At 40.1% G+C, this 20,317-nt stretch overlaps 1 protein-coding gene across 1 annotated transcript in view; it reads right to left on the reverse strand.

Annotated features, from left to right (window-relative positions):
- Window positions 1–20,317, reverse strand: part of STX8 (syntaxin 8) — a 161,454-nt gene that overhangs the window by 25,468 nt on the left and 115,669 nt on the right. The window contains exon 7 of the mRNA XM_063456041.1: window positions 1,012–1,113. Coding sequence (XP_063312111.1) covers window positions 1,012–1,113 — 102 coding nt within the window. The remainder of the gene's footprint in view (window positions 1–1,011; window positions 1,114–20,317) is intronic.

Consider the following 20,317-nt stretch of genomic DNA (forward strand, 5'->3'; position numbering starts at 1 on the left):
CATGGAGAGGTTAAAGTGCAACGCATGAAATCTTAGTATGTGCAAGAAATTCTGACTTCTCTGCGAGAAACAATCTCCACATGTGTAACAGGACATTAAAGATGGCTGCTATAATACGCCATAAAGGAGTAGCATTGTTTTAGCAGAATGAACAAATACACTATTATACCTGCCATTTAACGGATGGTGACTTTCTGGTGTTTCTGCACATGCGAGGTGGGCTGACACACTTCCAGAAAACCAAGATTTCTTGGGTCCAGCACCAGACAACTTGAAATGAGTAAGTTTATATATAGGCCTGTGACAGTAAACCTTGGTACTGTGTAAGATCAAGGACTACATTTCATTTTCTAATATTCAACGGCGTAGGGCAAGCCCGTAGTTTGGCTAAGCACCATGGGACAATAGGATATATACATCATCTTACTCTGCTAAAGTCACAGCTATTTTAGGGGGGGGCACCTCTACTTATTTTTGGCAACTTTTTAAAATATTGGTCTTTTATGAAGATTTAGTATTTTTCCAAATGTACATTGCATTAAATAACATTATAAAACAAAATTCAAACTAAATGTACAATTATGTTGTCATTTTTCTTGCCATGACATCACAGCAAAAAATGAACATGTGATGGGGTGATCTACAATATTATCACGACTTTAAAAGTACTCGTCTATTTTACAGATGTATGTTCACACCATACTTGGAGCCAACCAGTAGAGGTCAGGCTAAAACCCAACTGGCAGTCAAAACAGAGCATGGTGTGAACTGTCTTGTCTTTACAGAGTGGCTCTTGTCTATTGTAACACTTTGTTCGGACCAAGAATTGTGGATGTAAGGTGTCAGACGGTCAGATGTTCCAGAGTTAGGTATCAGCAGTAATACCAATACATCTCCCATCTCCCAAGTCCATTGTACTCTGCTCAGATTATATGTTACATTCAGTATAACGGGGAATATTATGCATGCTAAACATCTACTTGTTCACATGGACAAAATATAGGCACCTACCACAAGATCCAGACTTCTTATCCACCAGTTTTACATTACGTGTTTGCCTGTTGATTTTACCATCTGTATTTTCCACCAGGTTAGTCAGGTCATCGATAATCTCTGGAGAGAAAAAAAAAATGAGAGAAATTAGGCATGGTCCACTTAAAAACACACACAGCCATTGCTTCTGCACGTTTAAAAGGGTATCAACAAATGTTTATTTCACAAAGTTTCTATTTTTCATAAAACCCCTCTAGTTAGAAAGAGGGGTGACTTGGGTTTCATCAACCATGATTTGTTTGGATACAATATAGTGTAGGCTACATAGTATTAACACTCATCAGATAGGCATCTTCAAAATGTCATCAACGCATGTGACCACATTTACACAAATCTTAAATCCATAACACAAACTTCCAATTCCAAATCTTTTGTAAACCTTTAACTATCTCCTACAACACCCAATGTTTAATCCTATGGCCCAGATCTAATTGAATCAGACATTTATGGCTTTTAAATGACGCAAAAGCATGAGTAACTGCAGCGCCATCTTGTGTTCAACAACACACGAGGATAGCCTAGCATTTGTAGCTAGGGATATCTAGGCTGTAAAGTTACACCTGACCATGGGTTCAGTCCTTTATTCTGAACATTTCCAAACTTGGCAACATGACTGGCATGGAGAGGGAGAAGACATTCAAGCAGCAGAATAAAAATAGATCTAAAGGATTAGATAATTATGAGAAAGTAGGAAATGGAACAAATTATATTTCCCAGCAAATTGTTAAATCTACAAAGCAGTTTCAAAACAGACCAAAACTACAAAAATACATTATAATTTTATGTATAATATATCCCTAACATGTCTAGTTGGAATGCATCGACAGATATGAATAAAATCGGTACTATTCTGTTATGTAGGGCCATCTTTTTTCTACAACAGACATCAGTTGAATTTGTTTAAAACTCTTAAATATGCAACAAAATCCATTTAGTTTGCGATGCTCATAAGGTATAATGTAAACACAATGAACAGCAGTTGACGATTAAAAACAGCCGGTGATGTCAAACTATACTTCTACAAGGCCAATGAATGTTCATAAAACCAGTTCAAAACACGCACTTAGCACTCACAAAGTAGACATGCACAGCAAATACTCCACAAGACGACAAAGACCACCTCATGTCCCGACTGCACAGTTTTCCAGATACCCCTGTACACTTGGATTGAAGGGACAGAGACAGTACTCAAATTCTTCAAAGAGGGGGTCTATGATTCCTCCATTGCCCCAGCCTGTTTACAATAAAGGCTTTGGCCAAAGTTATGCTAAAAGCTGCCTTGGAGGGGCATAACAAGTCTATATGGAATTCTCGCATGCATGTTCCTGCATCCTCCCAACAAATACCCTTCACTGGACTTTTCCCAAATACCCATCTACTGGGGAAGACATGGACACTACGAAAACCAGTTTATTGTGGGTTGTGTCTTGATGAATACAGTATGTGAAGTCCAACCAGTGGGTACCTGCTAAAACAGTACAGTGACCCAGGAATCCCCGCTCGAGTTCTTAAATAACACTGGTATGAGTAAGTGCATGAGGATCTAGCAATCTGTAAAATAACAGATTAAAAGGACTAATTTGATGAGATTGAGACTCAAAAATGGAATGGCCTCTCCTGTCACTCACTGGCCATCTCCACATATAACACTACCCTCACATCTGCCTTGAACGCTGCAGCCCCGCTCCAAACATGCACCTCGAGGAGGACATGCCCCCAACCGTGGCATACTAAATCAACACTACCTGAAAAGATGCTTTGTTGTGCTGAACGCTCCTGGAGGAAGTCTCGCACCCAGGCAGATTATCTCCATTAGATTCATATTGAATTCATACAGCACAGCCCTTGCACTCGCCAAACAGTCATACTTTTCCTCTCTCATTAGTTAATGCTCTCGCAATCCCAGGTGTCTCTTTGACACCTTTAACTCTCTTCTTCACCCTGCTGTGACTAACCTTACAGCCGATAGATTTGCATGCTACTTTACCGACAAGATTGAACAGCTAAGGAAAGAATTTTCCCCACCTTGCCGTTCTCTTTCTCAACCACATGTTGATCATGCCTTTCCTACCCTTCAGACTTTCTCCCCGGCTACTGAACAAGAGGTGGTTGCGCTTCTCATTTGCTTTCGCCCCATCACTTGATTGCGCGATCCTGTCCCATCATCTCACCTTATCAGATCGCTCTCTCCCTGTCTTGTGCCTTCCTTAGCACACATCTTTAACTGCGCTCTGTCTTCTGGCGTTGTCTCTGCTGACCTTAAACATGCCACTGTAGTACCTATCCTGAAATAAACTTCTCGACCCGTCCTACCCCTTTTAACTATTCTTGCAAGCGCGCTGTCTTGGCATCATCCTTGATTCTGGCCTCATCTTTGAGCCTCACATCCAGTATGTTGCCAAATCCGGTAGATCCCATCTTAAAAACATAGCCTGCATCCGCCCCTTTCATACGCAAGATGCTACCAAGGCGCTTGTCCATGCTCTAGTAATTTCCAGCATGGACTATTGTAACCTTCTAATTGGTCTTCCCAAAAGCCGTATTGCCGCTACAGTCTGTAATGAATGCTGCCGCCAGACTGATTTTCCCCTCTGCTAGTCCTTACATTGGCTTCCTGTATCCTATAGGAATCAATTCAAAGTGCTAACCCATACCTATAAAGCACTGAACAATTCTAGTTCCTCTTATATCTCTTCACAGATCCATAGTCATGCCCCTTCTCGGTCTCTCCGCTTTGCTGCTCGCACCCGTACGCCCAACTCACGCTTGCAGGACTTCTCGCGGGCGGCTCCCTTCCTATGGAATAGCCTGCCTACCACCATCAGACTCTCCCCTAGTCTTTAATCGTTTAAGAAGTGCCTTAAAACCCATCCATTTAGGAAAGCTTATGGCCTCCCAGAGTAACCTCTACCTCACATACCTGTCCGTTGCTCTCTCCTAAAGGGCAGCACTCTACTCTCTCCTCCAGCTCTGCTTCACTCCCACCTTATTTGATTGCTATCCCCTGTCCTATTGTGTTCTATACACCACCTCCTATAGACTGTAAGCTTGTTTGAGCAGGGTCCTCTACAACCTATCGTTCCTGTAAGTTGTCTTGTAATTGTCCTATTTCTAGTTAAATCTCCCTCTCATAATATTGTAAAGCGCTACGGAATCTGTTGGTGCTTTATAAATCGTAATAATAATAATAATAATAATAATATTTTTAAACCAAGCAATGGACATCCCCACGACAAATGATAAGGACTGCAACCAATGATGAATTATCAGCACTAAAATAATGTATTTGCTTACAAAAAGTGTAGAAATGAAGTCCATAATATCTCACCAACACTGAGAAGTATCATCCCAAAAATAGCCCATGGAACCTCTCTGAGACAAAAAGAGGGGATCAGAGGTTAACTCTCAGCTCTGACATGTATTTCTTTAAATCATGAGCGGATTAATGAAAAGCAATCCAAATAAACCATTCCAGTATGTCACTACATTCTTAGCAGAGGGAATACTTTTAGGACAAGAACAGTGCACTATTTTTAACTCTTGCTATACAGCAAGAATTCACAATGCAAATATCTGAAAATAGACTAATTCTTTAAAGCAACCTCCCCAGTTTTTCCGATCACAGCTTAAGGGCAAGGTTGGCAAGCCTACTGTTGCGGTGCCCGTACAGATGCATTGGAATAGATATTCTACGAGGGCAGGTGGCAGATTGGTGGGGCTAATTTTTACTCCAAACTGGAGAAGTAACACCGTGAACTACATTCTACGCGGTCATTACAAGATAAATGGCGATGATATGGGAATTATGGCTGAAACCTCTCCTTACCCACCTAATGCACTTCAAGGCCTGGAACCAGAACTTGGAATTAGTGCTCATTGGAACAGGACATTGATTGGCCATTGAGATTCTATACTAAATCAATCTTTTCTCTAGATAACATGCTCTATTCTGCTTGCGTTCCATTCTGTCTTGGTTGTCATGCTGGGATCCTGCGTCAGGCTCTGAGTGTTCTCCAATTTACGTCTATCGTTGTCCAAAAGTCCCTTTTGGCCGAAAACGGCTCATCTCCTAAATATTTCCCTCAACAAAGAGCAGCACAAAAACTATAAGCTGCGTGTATTTCCCAGTTTAACCCTTGCTGGGACAGCAGAGTTTTCTTCAGTCTCAGAGGAACAATCTTCCTCTCCTTTCCCTCGGCTTAGAGCACCGTCACGAATACCATATTGCAACAAGATGCACATTTACATCCATCAATCAGATGCATTCCGTGAAGAAAGATATTTCCAACAAGCCAAGTACATGTGATATAACTAAACTAGGACGAGTGACCTATTATTTGCTTTTATATTTGATATATTTTTAATACATTTGGAGCTAATAAATTCTTTATACCTACTGACCTGGTGCCTGAATGCTATCCGGAGCAGAACAACATACAGAGGATCCGGACCTCCCACAGAGGGAAGGCAACCTTAAGGCGCCTTAAACACTTGGAGTCTGTGAGTTTCATAATTAGTGGGGGCACCACTCTTTGATTATCAACAGTGTTGCACGATTATTGGTTATTCTTTTTTTCTTAGATACTCAGCTGTATCCCAATTTCTATTTTGTATCATATTTGTAGGAGGTCACCAACAGGGAAGGTACCTTGGGAAGCTGCAATTTCAAGCTAAGTAGCTTTATCCTTGTTATACACTGCTGTGGTGTGAAGGGATCATTTGTTGTACAAATGCAAATTAAAGACAGTGACCACCGTTTCTCTTCACATTTAGATAGTGTTCAAACAGAATAACCATTCTAACTCTCGTGCCATCTAAAAGCAGAGTTCAGAGAATTGGGCGGCTGCACATGGAACCCCATATACATATCTGAATCCCCAAAAAATATATTTGCCAACAGGTGTATACGCTACAATGCCCATGATACGGAGTCAGTCTGAGGATATTGGGAGTTGTCATTTAACACCAACTGGAGAGCTGCCTATTTGCTTTTCTGGATCTCAAAATCCGATATGTCTCCCCACACCCGATCCTTTTCTTTTTTTTCCCCCACATATAGATAAAACAGAGTACCCCTTCACACACTCCACATACGAAAAGAGGCCAAAATTGAAAACAATAAAAACATTTAAAATTAAATAAATACAATTATGACTCTGATTAAAGGAAATGTGTTGGGATGAAGACAAGGCCAGTATTGTCAGGGATGGAGTGGGGGTATAAACATATCTGTTCTCAGTTCGGACGCCTGCACAAGATAATATATTTCAACAAAAGCTTGGCAGAAATAAGACGTCCTTTGAAAATGAAACAAGATGTAGGCGGGAACTCGAAGGCAATTATCAGGCTTTGATTCAACAAACCTTCTTCTGCTTATTTATATTGGCTACAGGTTGGGAAGATATGGCCCGTGAACCTTAATGCTTAATTTAGCAACATGTACTGGATCTGAAAGGCGCGAGTAAACCAGGTAACACCTTTTCAAATTTGCCTTGTTGAATTTGACAGACGTTCGCTCATTGGTCCTAGTTTAGAATATACGTGTCTGAGTAGTTCTGGGAATCTAAAATTCCATTGTGCACAGTTACATATGTTCTTGGCCATGACTCACAAAATTCTATGGAGTCCAACCGTATTTCTACTATTAATGTAAAATCTTAATGTGGAGCAACTATCTACACAATGGTTTAATGATTTTAAGATTGAATGTTTTTAACACGCAAATTAAACATGGCCGCCTTAGTCAAATTCACAAATTGTCAACTTACTGACGCAAATAAAAAAAAAACACCCTGAATAAAAGACTTAATAGATGATAGATTAACTTTTTTTTTCAGATAAACTATGCATGAACATCCAGCTAAATGGGGATCTTATTTTAATATTACATGAAAGACATTTCTTTTCAAAGTTTCTACACAATTTTAATATGGAATTTCAGTAAAAGGGAGTAGAATTGTGTCTCGTGGTCAGACAATATTAACCTACTCAGCTGACTTAAAAACCATCAGCCTACAAATTAAAAAAGACAAGATGTATGGTGGTACAGCTATATCTATCTATTGGTGGTGGATATAAAGAAGGGAACGGTTAATTCAAGATGTACGATGATATTACAGGCACGCTGGGACATAAGCTATAAAGAAAGAAAAGTGGATCATGAGAATGAACCAAATGTTAAATAAAACATGATAATCTATAATAAAGGCTTACAACACAGGGTTCAAGACGTATAAAAATTACAGTTGCAATGGAATTCTGTCCGAGGAACATGCCCATTCCACTCACATTGTAGGAATACATAGAGTGTCTGGTAAAGGCCAATACTGCATGCAGACACAGGACATACAGCATATCATACATGACTAAGGCCTAACTGGTCAGAACATCGAATGTCCTGTGCCTGTGTTTGCTTCCAAATCACTTTTACTGTATGCTTCGTGTGAGCTCATTTCTGATTCATGATCAATGTTCTTGACTTGCCATTTCAGTATTCATATCATTTCATGGTGTATGAGCCCTGAAAGTAGGATAAAAAAAAAAAATAATCTGTGGCTTTATTCATTCAACAAGAATTGATTAACTCAATAATGTTTCCAAGTCAGCTAGTGTGTTCTTCACTTAGAAAAGGTTCCCTTTTTGTATTTATTTATTTTGCTTTTTTTTATTTCTGTATAGACAAAGAGAATTGGCACCAGTTTAGGAAAGGTTTTAGGATTCTTGATCTCTATGCGATCAAACCCACAAAACGTGTAAACCTGGTGACTATAAAGGTGCCAAAGAAAACAACAGGAAAGTTAATTGCGGCAAAAATAATCAGGACAAGTCTAAAAAAATAAAAAAATTAAAAAAAAAAGGAATCAAAAAAGACTGGATTGGAGTATAGCATTAACACAAAAATAACAAAGGCGCAAATACAAACAAAACATGTACGATTCCATACAGGTTTAACTCTTTGAATATTAATGAATGGCACATCTGAATGCATTCCTCAGTCTTTTGTAGCACTCAAATGGTTAAACGATAGCAGCGATGCAAACTCTGCAAGTTATGTTTTAATCTCTGGAGAGCTCTCGGTTTGTCCCCCGAAGGTAGAGGAGTCGGAGGACATATCCATCTTTGCTGTCACACCCTACGGGGATGTTCTCTGTCAAATGTGCGGATTAGGATATAAAGAGAAATTACAGAAAAACATTTACCCAGAAGCCCAAAAAGTGAATACAGATAATACAATGGCTCTTTCTGGACAGCCGACTCTTTCCAACCTATCTGCCTGCTATATATAACCCAATGGAATTCATCAGCTGGAGGTTTCTCTCATGTATTGAAAATAATTTCTGCAGAGGGGTGTTTTCAGGTTTGGAGAACACACTTTTTTGGTTCTACATTTTCAGCATCCAGATGCCAAGCTAGGTGCCAACCGTTGTGGTTGCCTAGACTGAGGAAAATGATCTGGATACAAGAAAAAGCATGGTCTGTGTGTACTTCCAAATTCATGCATATGCCTGCTTCAGCAAAGAGTGTCCACAAAAAAGAATCCTGGAATGCACAGGGTTAATATAACTGCTCCTAAATCAACAGCAGCACCTCCGTAGAAACCAAACCTGCCCTTTATAGAGATCTGCAAATTTAACTGCCCATTGAGAGTTGATGGGTGACCCATGCGCTTTTATGTATACACAATGAAAATCAATGAGGTGCGCTTTTATGTATACACAATGAAAATCAATGAGGTGCTTGACATTGCGCTGAAGGGTGGTCTAAACTGCGACAACGGCCCTAGTCGGAAGTGGTGATACATGAACAATTGAATCTACGGTGACTGACTTGGGGGGCACAGCTGATGTATGCTGCCAATCCTTCCCCCTGTCCAGCACAATGTGGTTTTTAGTTTGCTTGCTCTAGGGGCTCAGATTACAGCCGCTAGACATAGAATCTCCCCCTCCTTGTTGCTACAATCCGCTGGAACGTGTTAAATATGTCTGTCAGAGCAGCTGTACTTTAAAAAAAAAAAATGATTTGACAGATTCGGTGTTAGACAGACCTGAAGGCATATTGCTCTTTTTGGTTTACTTTTCTTTCTTGTTGTCACACAATTAATCTCTTTCTATTATCTCACGAGCTTTCCATCTCATTTGTAAGGTATAGATTTTTTCTAATTTTTTTTTTTTTTTTTTTACAGTTTCAATGACAAAAGGTCTAGAGGCTAGCATAGCTCTACAATCTGTAAGCCATCAAGAAGACTATGAAAGCCAGGTTCTAGAACCGGTTACTATAACCAAGCTATCAATTTGACTATAAATAGTCTGTGTTATGGAACATTCAACTATAACCATGCCATCAATTGAATAATGAGGGCTGGTCTATAACCTGTAACTAACCATGCCATTGATCTGTCTGTGGGCTGGTTCTATAACCCATAACGAACCAAACCATTGATAGGTCTGAGAGCTGGTCCTATAACTCGTAACTACCAATCGATCAATCTGTCTGTGCGCTGGTCCTATAACTGGTAACAAACCAAGCTATCGATCTGTCTATGCTCTGTTCCTATAACTCGTAACAAACCAAGCCACAGATAGGTCTGAGAGCTGGTCCTATAACTTGTAAACAACCAATGAGTTACAACTACAATCAAGTTGATTACTTGATTGTAGTTGTAACTCATTGGTTGGTCATCTATCATCAATTTCTATAACCTAGAAATGAATCTCGTAACGTAGTTCAGCAGTCTGTAACTATAACCAGAAAATCAATATGAAAGCTATATATATTTCATTAAGTCAGCAAGCCATTAAGATTTCAACATGTCTTATAAGCTGGCACAAGTTCTATTTTACAATATAAGATCATCTTTTCTAGCTTAAAGGAAAAAAATTAAATTTCACATCGAGTTTTACAGAAGAACTTGCTATGCCACAAGGTCATAGTACACAACTACCACATACAAAGACTAACCATAACCCTACATACCAATGCATGTCATGTTTATACAGCCACAAGATGGACCTGCCAACATTTCAACCTAGACAGGTCTTTGTAAAGAAACACTGCTACGTCAGTCTTCTGCTTGTATAAACTTCATTTTTGGCACAAACCTGACTGAATGACTATCTGCTGCTTACAGGAGACCTACAGGAGGTTTTCTTCTAACTTAGGTGAGGGTACCTGTCATAAGAACATTTCACAGGGACAACATGATGTCCAGATTGGTTTTATTCGATTAAAATCTAATTTTGGCCAGAGCCGTGAGGACATTTATGGATGCTGAGCATAAATGACCAGGGCCTTCTTATTGATAGGATGTGCAACACAGGTTGACTCGAATTTCCTGATTTGAAAAAGGAAGTCAAAGCTCCAAAGCTTCTGGGACCACATTATGAGCCAACTTTAACAAATCACGTTTTCTCAACTTCACATTGCTCCAGGCAGGCCTTAGCTGCTAGACCTAATTCGCCAATGCCTACATCTTACCAAGAACAACTCCATGTCCAAGGAGTTCAAATTTGTAAGGCACTAAAAAGTAAATTGGCCTAGAACTGTTTAGATAACATATTGCTCTACAATTGGGTAGTGGAGCTAAGCAACTTCAAGAGAGGTACCCTGGCATCTGGTGTTCTTTGAAGCCCTTGTACGAAATATATATACCGTATATACTCGAGTATAAGCCGACCCGAATATAAGCCGAGGCCCCTAATTTTACCCCAAAAAACTGGGAAAACTTATTGACTCGAGTATAAGACTAGGGTGGGAAATGGGTGGGAAATGCAGCAGCTAATGGTAAATTTCTAAATAAAATTAGATCCTAAAAAAATGATATTAATTGAATATTTATTTACAGTGTGTGTATGAGTGCAGTGTGTGTGTGTGTGTGTGTGTATGAGTGCAGTGTGTGTGTGATGCAGAGTGTGATGCAGAGCCTTGGTGGGGGGGTGGGCATTTTTTTATTTTTTATTATTTTAATATTTTTTTTGTCATATTATTAATATAATTTTAATTTTATATTTTTTTTAAATATTATTAAGATTTTTATTTTAATATTATTTACATTTTTATTTTTTCGTCCCCCCTCCCTGCTTGTTAGCTGGCCAGGGAGGGGGGGGCTTTCACTCCCTGGTGGTCCAGTGGCATTGGCAGTTCAGTGGAGGGGGGCTGGCAGAGAGCTGTTACTTACCTCTCCTGCAGCTCCCTTCTCCTCCGTGCCGGTCCGGTCAGGTCCCTCTGCAGCTCCCACTCTAAGTCTTGCGGCCGCGCTATGACCCCGCGGCTCTCGCAAGACTTACACTGGGAGCTGACAGGGGAGCTGACCGGACCGGCGTGGAGGAGAAGGGAGCTGACAGGAGCTGCAGGAGAGGTAAGTAAACGCTCTCTGCCAGCCCCCCTCCTACACAGCCCCCGGTCTGTATTATGGCAAATAATGTAAATTGTCATAATACAGACATTGACTCGAGTATAAGTCGAGTTGGGGTTTTTCGAGTATATACGGTATACAGAAAGACTTGGATCGAGTAAACAAGGAATGTCTTCCTAGCTGTGTCGGTCAACCTGCACTGACCAGAGCAATCCAGGGGCAATACCCCAGGTTTTCCAAGCCATGGTCTCAATTAATAATGTGTCACATGCCAAGTGTATTCTATGGACGTGTGCCAAGACCACCATATTAACACCCCCCAAGCTGAGCACAGCACCACTCCAAATACTGACGTATTATCTCAGTGCCAACATATGCAATAAATTACACGCAAAATATTATATATATTATTTTAACTGTTTTTCTTTCAGAACTGGGAATTAATTATTATTCATGAGCAAGTTCATGATCCATCAAATGAAAATATTTGGTTGTAGAACAGTCAAATAATTATGCAGTATTTAAAATTTAAGCAAAAAAGAAAAAAAAACTAAACTTGCAGCAACTTTTTTTTATGACATTGGTCCTCGTGGACCTCACAAATTTATGGCTTGTCTCACCTGATCCACGGTAAGGTAATCTTACGCTCGGATTTCCATCTTTCACTCATTTAGGATTTAATGCTCTAAAAAAACCATCTGCAACACTACCCATTATTAGCTTAGGGAGGCACATTCTTGTTAATATGTCATCTACATTAAACAGGCTGAATGGAGAGCACGGCCTTTTGAGATGTCTTTTAGTTAAAGAGACCTGTAGCACATCTGGGCTGTTTTGAAGCTGGGTTATTAACCATAACTGTGCTATTTTGGTACTATGCTTTCTTCCATATTGTAAGACCCCAGTAGTTCACTAAAACAAAAAAAGGTAACCAAACAATAATCTAGAGATGACCTTGGTAAGAAGTCATTATCTGACCGAGTTTTAGGATTGATATGGTACAACTACAAAACATCATGAGTTACTTTATTATTTTTACATGGCAACACATGGGCATACATATACAGTATTAAAAAAATGTTCACTTTCTACAAAGTGACCATCCAAGTACTATTGCTCATAGAAATAAGAATTTGTGTGTTTTCAAGGCGCTTTCAGTTAATAATTGAATAGAATGATAGCAGCTACCACACAAATAGGGACTCTCTACCCTATAGATTAGTACAAAAAAGATGAAGTGCACACTCAGTATTGGAAATTAATAATAAAAACCACCACTGGTGTGCATGTGGAGCGCTTACAAATTTGTTGACTCACCCATATGGGTTAACATACATATGTATGGAAAACGTGACTCATAGCGATATATCTGAAACAAATGTAAATGCAAGAAATAGTGCAGATAACGTTTTCAATAAGTGCAGTGAGGGAATATTCTATATGGTCTCACTCACATGTAGCAGAGCCCTATAGGATAGGCTCAGATCTCAATGACCTGCGTGTGCTTATGTGGTGGAAGCTCGGTAGAAATTAAATTTAGTAGGCCGAGATTTCCACGTGGCATATTATTATTTATAAAATATTTTACCAGGAAAGATACATTGAGATTTCTCTCGTTTTCAAGTATGTCCTGGGTCCATAAATCATTGCATTGTTACAGTTAGTGTACAATAGAATACATATGTGTATGTTGGTGTATCAGTGAGTCATTTACACGTAGTTTAGATACAATCAACAGTGTACTGAGCAAGTGCAGGAATGCAGGAACTGAAAACACTTCCCCCTCCTCCATTGTTCTGGGTGAGCCATGTGGTCTAACAGGTAAGGGAAGTTAGGCTTTGTTCAGCTGATTGGGTAAAGAGTATATGTGGGTAGAGTTAACTATAGGAGGAGCTATATGTCTATATCATGCATTTACACAGTCAGTTCTGGGCTCAGACTGTTTGTTGCGGTGACGCTAGTCCATCTGAGCCCCGGTCGGTGAATCGAATAAAGATCTCTTCCTTCCTGAAGAAACCTATGTCCACTTCTCTGTGCTTGGCTTCCGTCAGTTTCTCCGGTATCACTTATGGTGACAAAGTACCCAATCAGTCCTCTAGGCGTCTGGAGATCCTTATGCATCTTAGTTATTTTTTCAGTAGGGATTACTTTTGCCTTATGAATATCAGTTATGTTGAATAAACTTGACAATGCTAGGACACTAATGCCTCGTTTCCGCTGAGCGGTACGGGTCGGTACAGTTCGGAAGGGTTAGAATGGTCCAGCCTATTCAGGTGAGCATTTCCACTGGAAGTCGGACCGCCAGGGGGCATGCAGGTTTTAGACCAAATGCCTAGCGTGTCATTTGTCGTGAGCATGGACGTTTTCCTGTCCACCAATCAATGGATTGTATAGTGTGATGCCAGTAGCTCCGCCCTAACCGTACCATACCATTTCCTATGGCCCTACATCTGAACGGGGACGGTTCGGTTGTATGGGCCACTTTCATAATGGAATCACTCAAAATAGTGTACCATACCAAACCGACCCGAACCGTACCGCTCAGTGGAAACGAGGCATAAGTAAGGTTATGTTATATTTCAGGGACAGGCAACATCCGGCACTCCAGATGTTGTGAACTGCACCCCCCATAATGCTCTTACACCCATAATGCTGGTGAAGCATCATGGGAGGTGTAGTCCAAAACATCTGGAGTGCCAAAGGTTGCCTATGCATGTAAACAAATTTACCCGCAGTCTATCAATAAAATGCATCCTACGGAAGGGCAAACAGCAGACATCAAGGACAGAGGAAAGGAACATGGTGCTACTCAGGTACTGCTATATGGCAAATAGAAAAAATATAAATAAAGGAAAGGGGGAGGCAGGTGTTTAATCATTAAAGGGACACTCTACTGCACAAAGTTAAAAAAAATCACTGTTTACTAGATATACCCCAAAAGAAACCTTGCATGAATTTAATTATGCATGTTTGCCATTGGGTGTAAATCTAAAAACTGCTTGTAGAACCTGCAGATCTCGTCTGCTGCCTTTGCATGCCCTCCCCTTATAACTCCTCCCAGACGTTGTGTCTGTCCAATCACATAGTTTCTAATGCAGCTCAATGAGAAGACTTTGCAAGGCAGGTGCTCTGATCAATTGCTGCCTCTTGGGTTCAGTGCAGCAAAGCACATCAAACCAGGAAGTAGCAGGACCTGGTTAATGCATGAAAAGCCAATTTCTATTGAAATCTGCACTATTTCCAAAATGTTAAAAGAGGACACACTCTTCACACATTAGGGTTTTCAACAAGCTAAAGTACCTTAACAGTCGGGGGTGTCCCTTTAAGATACAGGTGGCATAAGGTAAGTTAACAGAAAAAAATGAAAAAAATTGTTACAAAGCCACTTTAAACGTGCAATTTCTTTCACAAGAACAGCCCATTTTTTTGTTGGACAAGTAACAGTGTAGTTATTTCAGTTAATTTGTCATCCTTTGGAAATAAACACATATTTTGTATCTGTTGCATTTTTACCCGATGTGTCACTGAAAACCTGTCAATGTTTAGAGATAATAGAGTGTTCAGCAAAAAATGTAGAACCTACAGGTGACGCCTTACTGGAACAGGCCCATAAAATTACCAAAATCATAAGATCCATTATACGTGGATTTAAGCGCAAACTAGCACTTCTGAAACTGTACAGCTTTTTACAGTAACATACAGTAACGACTCACCAACGTGAGACATGGAAGGAATTCAAAATTCATTTAACATTTCAGGCCAAATTAGTCAAACAGGAGAAATCCTCCGAACCTGCCAAACATTTCTACTTTGACTATTTTGGCTTTAACCCCTTAAGGACCAAATTTCTGGAATAAAAGGGAATCATGACATGTCAGACACGTCATGTGTCCTTAAGGGGTTAAATTTGAATTCTGACAATTTATTTTGTCTATTGCCATATTGAGAACATAACAGTCAATGCGGTTAAAAAATAATAAAAGACAGCAAGCTGAAAATCGAATACTAGAATAGATGAACAGGAATTAGGGACACTGGAGAAATGGGCATCGAAGCAAGTCATCAGAACAACTAGAGCAGGCATAGGCAACGTTCCGCACTCCAGATGTTTTGGACTACACCCCCCATGATGCTTTGCTAGCATTATGGGTGTAAAAGCATTATGGGGGGATGTAGTCCACAACATCCGGAGGGCCGAAGGTTGCCTATCCTTGCACTAGAACAAAGTTTAAAACTTGCTTGAATCCAATAACAGAGCATTGTTTTGTGCATTGAGCTGGGTGCGGGATAACCCATCAGGCTATTATTGCCTTCTAATTATCATGGGGACATGGAGAGAACAGACTCTTAGTACCATAACCACTACAATGAGCTATAGTGGATTCAGTGCTTAGCGTGCCCCTTTCATATCTTCCTACTCTGCATACCTACTTTTCAGATGATTTCTCCATGGTTCTCTTTGCATGTGAAATAGGGGAAGTAATAATGCCTACTTATCTTTGGAGTTTTCCAGAGTTAGCTTGCCTGAATCCACACGGACTTCAATAAGGATTCATTTGGGAAATTAGCCTGGGATGGGATAGGAATTATGGGAAATGTAAATAAATTAGCTTGAATTCCCCTGTGTGCGCCTCTTCAGAATGAATCTGGAGTGCTAGAGTAAACAATTAGAACCAATGAATCATGTATAAATACAAAGAAGGGAACAAACCAAATAGCTACATTTATGAGATAGATTCATTAAAAATAAAAAATAAAAATCTAAAAAAAGGTGGCAGGTAGTGCTTAAGAAATTAAATGTCTGGAATTGTTTTAGATTGTGGCATTTCCTGTAAATAAACAGACAACCAAAACGGAGAATTCACGTGGACAGACACAGTTACCGATTTCCGTAATTGTCTACAAAACCGCATTATTTTATTTATTTAGAATTTTTTAAACCCAAATCAACAGCTCGTTGTTAAAGCCTTAGCACTTGTGGGGTTAATTTTTGGCCAAATCTAATTGAATGATTTCTCGAGGGAATAGTACAGGGAGAATTTAAGGGCGTCCAAGGGCTATTACCAATTGGCATATACCACGCGTGTCACGGTGCCAAGTCAAATAATACTCTTTAATGTTGCTGGAACGCTTTTCCTTCCAGATGTGGTCAGAAGTCCCAATAATATAACGCAGGCGAGGGCTATATTTATAAGGAAAAGTATTTGGAATATCCTCTTGCAGTTTATCTGGCGGTGGATAACAGGTCCTGTAATTGAAAGCATGTGCGAGCAGAGCAGATAAGAGGCAGTAGGGAGGTAGGAATAGCTTGTTCTACAAGAGGACCTGGATTCTGCTGTGTCAAAACTCTACTGCTATCAGTCTAGGTATTTACGGCTTACAAGGAGCCTTCTGATATGGCTGAACTGAGCCATAGGATGTAGCTGAATATCCCCACAGGGTGGAAGATAGCAAAATTACACTGTGCCATTCTTGACATGACACCACTCCAAAAATCCAGAGAGTTCATTAAACCTATGCAGGATTTGTGCACCTTACGGAAAACAATACAAAATAAAAGGATCAGACGACCTCTATTTGACGCCAGGAGTCTGTTTTAAACCTCTTAAAGATTTAAACACTCGAGCACATGCAGGAAAGATATTGACAGCACTTGCAATGAGTAGTTTAGTGCGGGTGAGGTTTGTGTAAGTATTTTTTATTTTTTTTTAAATGATGGTCTGGAAAAATGTTTCTGAAACAAGGTTGCAAGAAGCGTACAGAGAGACCCGCTCCAATTAGGAAGCCAATTCCTCTTGCTGGATGTACCGAGGAACACAGATGGAAGTTTGTTTTGACTCACTGCAACGTTTGTTGGTGTGTCAGATGTGCCTCAATGAATTTGTTGCGTTTGACTGTTAACCAAGGAAGTTACACAATCTGGCATCAGAATAGAGAGATGGAAAACAAGGGGGAGGTGGAATATCCGTCCAATCTATCCTCTGTTATGTACCTCCTCCCTTGTACTGACACTCTGACACAACGTTTGCTGGTAGAAGTGGAAACACCAATTTTGATGCACAGAGGACATATCTTGGCATGAGTGCAAAGGTTTCTGGGACTGAATAGGGGGTCACCCACAGTATGAGCAAACTGCACAATTACTACCATGTTTGCATAATCTTAGAGAATCTCTGCCACTAAACGTGTAATTCCAAAACACCTCCCACATAAGCAAAATAAAATTTGTCCATAACATTCCCTTGGCCGGTGATCCATTTGGCCGTTGTGACCTTGTGAAATTATACAATGGGGTATCTTATACAAATCTAAACCTTGAACCATTTAAAATGTTTGTTTGTTTGTTTTAGATGTAAAAGCCCTCAGTCCTTCATATGTCTTTTCTTGGTCTATTACAAAACCGTAAAGATTTCAGAGGAGAACTGCTAAGTGTCCCAATCCTAAAAATTGCAGCCAAGCCACTCCACATAATCAACACAAGTCTGCCCGGCAAACATCACTTCTAAAATCTGGGGTCAAGACTTGTTTCTCTCATCAAGATGACATACACCGTGCAAAAATCTTTTACGGGCATTCAGAAACACTTGCACATCTAACAAAAATATTTGGAGACCAAAAATACAGGTGCATAACGAAAGCAATTAAAAAGAAAAAAAAAAAGTAAAGAAAATTAGTCTGACTTACAACACCACCATCTGTTTTAAATGTGTGCTCTGCTGAATGAAGTTATACATCCTGAACATTTAGCGAAATAAAATATGGTAAAAAAAAAACATTCGGCCCATTCTGTGCTGTACAATGCGGGTGTGCACTTGGCATAGCTGGACAGTTTCTGGTTTAACCCTTGATGTTAATGCACTGTGAAAATGTACTTATTTTCCATCACTTTATATACATAGAAATTAATTTCCCAGATAGCCCAGTCTCTACTCTCTCAGCAATATAACCTTTTGGTGGATGAACATCAGTCCTGACCAGGTCTGGCCATGTCCAGCCAATGTTGCCTATGTAATATTTTGCAGGTTGCCATCACATTTCTTAAGCTAGAACCCTTGGGGCTCCATATTATAGGCATATTATTATTACTATGTATAGAGCACAAACAAAGTCCGTAGTGCTGTACACTAAGCGGTTGTAACAAGACAAGTCGATGCAGAAGGCCCTACTCAACCAAGCTAACATTCTATATCACTCAAAGAATGCATTTACTCAGAGATACCCCAAATTAACGCCATTCTATAACAATGCACGCCATTTATGAATGGTGGAGTGATGATGGTGTATCGCTCATGCAGACAGTGCCATTACAGCTTTATTATAATGATGCGCAACAGTTTAGTAATTCAATTCCGATAGTTCTCCTTTAATTATTAGTTTAGTTGCTATTGCAACTGTCATCAAAACAAAGCACTAAGCCCTCAATGAACACTATCCTAACAACCTACTTTTCTAGCCTACCCTTACCATTTGTATCACATTACCCCACTCTCTCTAGCATGTAAGCTCATTGAGCAGGGCCCTCAAGCCCTCTGTTACTGTGTGTCCAACTCGTCTGGTTACAAGTACGTGTCTGTTAGTCCACCCATTGTACAGCGCAACGGAACTTGTTGGCGCTTTATAAATAATAATAATCATAGTGTTATTTAAATGGTCGTTTGTGACTAAGCAGAGTACCTAACATATTTGTGTTAAAGCCTAAAAGAACTACACTAGCCAACCAAGGCTCTTAAAAATGTTACCACTACACCAACAAATTATTGTTTTTATAATTTTATCTCTATGGATGAATCCCTTCAGAGTACTTCACAAAAAAAGATGCTCTTAAAGCTCTTAAAGGAAAACTACAAACATGTATTCCTGACCCTAGTGTTAAAATCACTATTTATGTGGTTTGCCCCTTACTAGCCCCCTTAAAAGGTAATCAAACGTACCTTGTTTGCGGTGCAGCACAGCGCGGGTCTGTCAGCGCTGGTGGCGCCCCTGATACACCTTCTTGGCTGACATCAGAATTGATGATTTCAGTCAATATAATGCATTTTCAAGAAGGTGGGATGGAGGCGGGGCCAAACACTAGCTTGGCCAATCAGCACCTCCTTACTGAGATGAATTGAATCAATGCATCTCTATGAGGAAAATTTAGCGCCTCCATGCAGAGCGTAGAGACGCTGAAAGGCAGTGGTGCAGCACTGCCCCAGGAAGCACCTCCAGTGGCCATCTGAGGCGTGGCCACTTGAGGTGTCCCTAAGGGACAACGGAGACACTGTCTTTTCTCTGAAAATGAAAATGTCTGCAGAGATTGACTATACTCACTGGAAAAACTACAATGAGCTGTACTTGTTCTGGTGACAATAGTGTCCTTTTAACATCATCTGGATAATAACATTGCCCAGCTCCGAGGGTCTACATGTTTGGGTGTGTTTACATATCCTGTCCAATTGCTTAATAAATAGTATCTTTGGATTTGAAGACCCTAAAATCTCTGAAAAGCCTGCCTGGCATCAAAACTGTTAAACTGAGCTCTCTTTTGTGCTTTTTGTGTCCTCTCCATCTAATTTGTATGGTTGTCAAAAGATATCCTCTGTGTCGAAAAGATACTGTTGGTGGGGGGAGGCAGGAACTGTATCTGAAGGATGGAAGGGCCCTCATAGAGCGTCTTTGGAATTTCTGTGATGCAAGACTCAAGCACAAACTATTTCTTATCGATCCATCCTATTTATTCTTTCTTCCTGATCCTCTGGGAGCCATTTCTGAGCGTACCCTTGTCTACATAATTAAGTGGTCTTTAAAACCCAAATCAGATCACACGGGAGTAATTTAGGAGGATTCAGCCTAACTGAGCAGCTGTGTAGAGCATGGAGACGTTAATCTATGAATTATATAGGGCCTTATGCTAGACACAAGCTGTCCATTTTC

This window comes from Pelobates fuscus, chromosome 5 (assembly GCF_036172605.1).
Source record: "Pelobates fuscus isolate aPelFus1 chromosome 5, aPelFus1.pri, whole genome shotgun sequence".
NCBI classification, from domain to species: Eukaryota; Metazoa; Chordata; class Amphibia; order Anura; family Pelobatidae; genus Pelobates; species Pelobates fuscus.